Source organism: Musa acuminata, chromosome BXJ2-4 (assembly GCF_036884655.1).
Source record: "Musa acuminata AAA Group cultivar baxijiao chromosome BXJ2-4, Cavendish_Baxijiao_AAA, whole genome shotgun sequence".
In the NCBI taxonomy this organism is placed as follows: Eukaryota; Viridiplantae; Streptophyta; class Magnoliopsida; order Zingiberales; family Musaceae; genus Musa; species Musa acuminata.
The window spans coordinates 39,434,516-39,437,584 of record NC_088341.1 but is presented as its reverse complement, the minus strand read 5'-3'; the positions used below and the strand labels follow the sequence as shown (position 1 = coordinate 39,437,584).

Below are 3,069 nucleotides of genomic sequence, written 5' to 3'. Positions count from 1 at the left end.
GACGGACGTAAACGGTGGCCTTGAGAAGGCTGACGGTTGACGCCATGGCTGCCTTTGCACGCCCTGGGGCGGTAGCTTTTTCTAGGCAATGTTTTGCGTGGTGCAGTGCATGTTGATTGACACGCGTATGAACACAAACAATGAGAGTACACGTGGTAAAGATTGGAAAATGCATGCATGAAGAACGCATGGACACCCACGTCTAATGATTTCACCGAACCTTCAACAACAATAGATGACAAATGAAGAACTTGATAGAAATGGAAACAGTTCAATTCCTGGCATTGCTAAGATCCAACATAAAAGCTTTATCAAAAACGAACTCAGACAAGAACGAGCAAAACAAAAGTAAACCGAGTTCAAAATGACGTTCCACATATGGCGTTCCTACCCTTTGCCATGACCAAATCGATCAAATCACCTAATTTGATGCAAAATTCTATAGTAATACTTGTAATAAAATCACCAAGTGCCGACCACCCAAGTCTCACTGTGTCTCACCAAGCCACTTGGAAAAATTCTCGAACTCAGCGTAATCACTGTCGGAGATCATCGTCTTGTACCATGCCCGCCCAGCAGACTTGATTGCAGCAGCTTCTTCCTGAGAAAGAAGAAAAAACAACCGAGCTCAGTGCAAAAGCATCACCAAGAAAACATGGCTAATTATGTACACAATTCTTGGATGCTTTTCAGCTTAGAATTCCAAGCTGTAGTTGGTATTCCTAAGACGAGCCTTCCCCTGTTCAAGTAGAAGGCATCCTTGAAAGCCTCAATATCATAAACAGAAGCTTCTTTTCGACGTATCAGAAATATTCAACGGACTTGAATGGATTTACAATCTACATATTATTTAAGATCACATGATTGTATGACTGATTTTGGCAAAAATCAAGTGGTAAGTATGACTGCATTTGAAGTACGGCATGTATGTAACAGTATATAATATAGCAATAAATTCTAGTTATTTCCAAACCACTACAGTATAAACAACAACAGAAAAACAAATTGGACTCCCCGAAGCAATTTAACCCACTAATAGACATGTCTTAAATTTATTAAAAATAAGAGAGATATAAAACCAGATGGATGGGAAAGAACTATATCCAAATTTGGCGCCAAAATATCATGCTTCAATTCTATAAGAGAAAGAATTTGAATAAACCAAGGGATAGTTCCAAAGGAATAAACTAATAATTGGTGAAATAAATACCACCACAGGTTTAAACATGTATCTAATCACATTCTAACACATGTCAAATTCATATTAAACATCAATGTCAAATATTAGTTTATATGTTGATATATTGCTTATATGTTTTCTTTAATCAACCTAAGCACATCAGAACAGTGGAAATAACTGCAAACAACATAGGCAGGAATTGACATGTAATTAGCTCCAATATAATTCTATCTAAGCATTGCCAAATAGATTAATTCTCACATACAGAACTATACATGATGACGACGGTATAACAAATGCAATACCTTGGGGAGTTGGGTCCTCTTCTTGTCGAGCTTCTCCTTCTTGGCCTTGACGCGCTGCGCCTCGGCAAGTAGAGACATCCTCCTGGCGGTCTTGGCGTAGGGGTTCAACTTCAGAAGCGTGTAGAGATTCTTCAGTGGGTTCTTCTTCAGCGTGTGCCTCTTCACCTCCTTCTTGATGGGTCGCACAACCGACTGCACCTCATCCGAGTTGATGATCCTCGAGAGATCAGCATTCAGCATCTTCGGCCTCGGAAGCACGTACCCCTTCTTCTTCTCGGACGGCTTATCGAAGGTTCCATAGATCGAGTCCAGCTTCTCGAAGGCTGACTTGGTCCAGATGATGAACCTGCCGATGTGGCCTCCTGGGGCTAGCTTCAGAAGGTTGAGACGCTCGACATTGGCCACATCGACGCCGGGTATGTTACGGAATGCTTTGACGATCTTGGAACCTTCGGTGCCGTACACGATCAGGGGACCCTTGCGCGAGATGTAGCGGCGGTTTCGCATCTTACCCTTGCCGGGGCGGATTCCCTGGGTGTCCTTGGCCTTCTCGGCGTCGGGGAGGGCGCCGATCTGCTTGAGGATCTTGATGGCGGAGGCGGTCTTCTCCACGCCCTCGGCGGAGTCGGAGACCACGAGGGGGATCTCGGGGACTGATTCGATCCGGTGGCCGCGGGCGAGGACGAGGGACGGGACAGCGGAGGCGGCGATGGCAGAGGCGACGGCGTAGCGGCGCATGTTGATGTTGACGCGGCGGTGCCAGCGGCGCCAGGTCTTGGTGGGGGCGAACATACGACCACCACGACACATGTTGCCGAAGGCACCCTGGCCGGCGCGGTGAGTGCCGCCGCCAGGTACACGGGGGATACGGGAGACGGCGCGGCCGGTTCCCCAGGACTCGGCAGAGGTCTGGTGGCCGGCGCGCTTGGAGACGGCGTAGGGCTGGCGGCTGTTCTTGGACAGATTTGCGTGGGCGAAGCGGACGACGTCGGGGCGGATCGGGGCCTTGAAGGCGTCGGGCAAGGGGACGGCGGCCGGCGCATCGGTGGCCATGTCGCCCTCGAGGGGCTGCACGGTAACGAGGGGACGGACGGCGGCGGAGGCCATGGGAGGAGGAGAGCGGTGGCGGCGGGATGCGGCGCTGGAGAATGCCCGACTTAGGGTTCAAGGTGACCAGCGGCGGGACGGGTTGGCATTATATAAGGCGTGAGCGGTGTATTAGGGTTCGAGTAATCATGACCGTCCGTTGGGTTTTGATCGGTGAGTGATACTTTGAGATGAGAACGCAAGCGGAGACTTGAGTGAAGGCCCATAGATCGAGCCAAGCCCATACTTAAAAAGCTATTTAAATTTAAATTATGGAAATATGAAACATTTATTTAAATTTTCTAAAAAAATAAATATTGTGATAATCATAATAATTCATTTACAGTTTCGAGTTGCATTTAAATGATTACTTAAATGTGATGAACGATAATGAAATACATGTATATTTTATAATGATATGTATTTAAAAATTAAATTTTGATGAATAAACACCAAAATATCTCTATTTGGTTACTTCATCAAACATAGGTAATCTGT

At 46.7% G+C, this 3,069-nt stretch overlaps 1 protein-coding gene across 1 annotated transcript; it reads right to left on the bottom strand.

The window, feature by feature from the left end:
* Positions 1-251: 251 nt before the first annotated feature.
* LOC103983114 (large ribosomal subunit protein uL4z) lies at positions 252-2,659 on the bottom strand. The gene is made up of 2 exons (XM_009400283.3): positions 1,486-2,659; positions 252-601 (listed from the first exon to the last, which is right to left on the bottom strand). Exons 1-2 carry the CDS (start codon positions 2,590-2,592, stop codon positions 488-490), a joined length of 1,221 nt encoding a protein of 406 aa, XP_009398558.1. The 5' UTR covers positions 2,593-2,659; the 3' UTR covers positions 252-487.
* Positions 2,660-3,069: the final 410 nt, after the last annotated feature.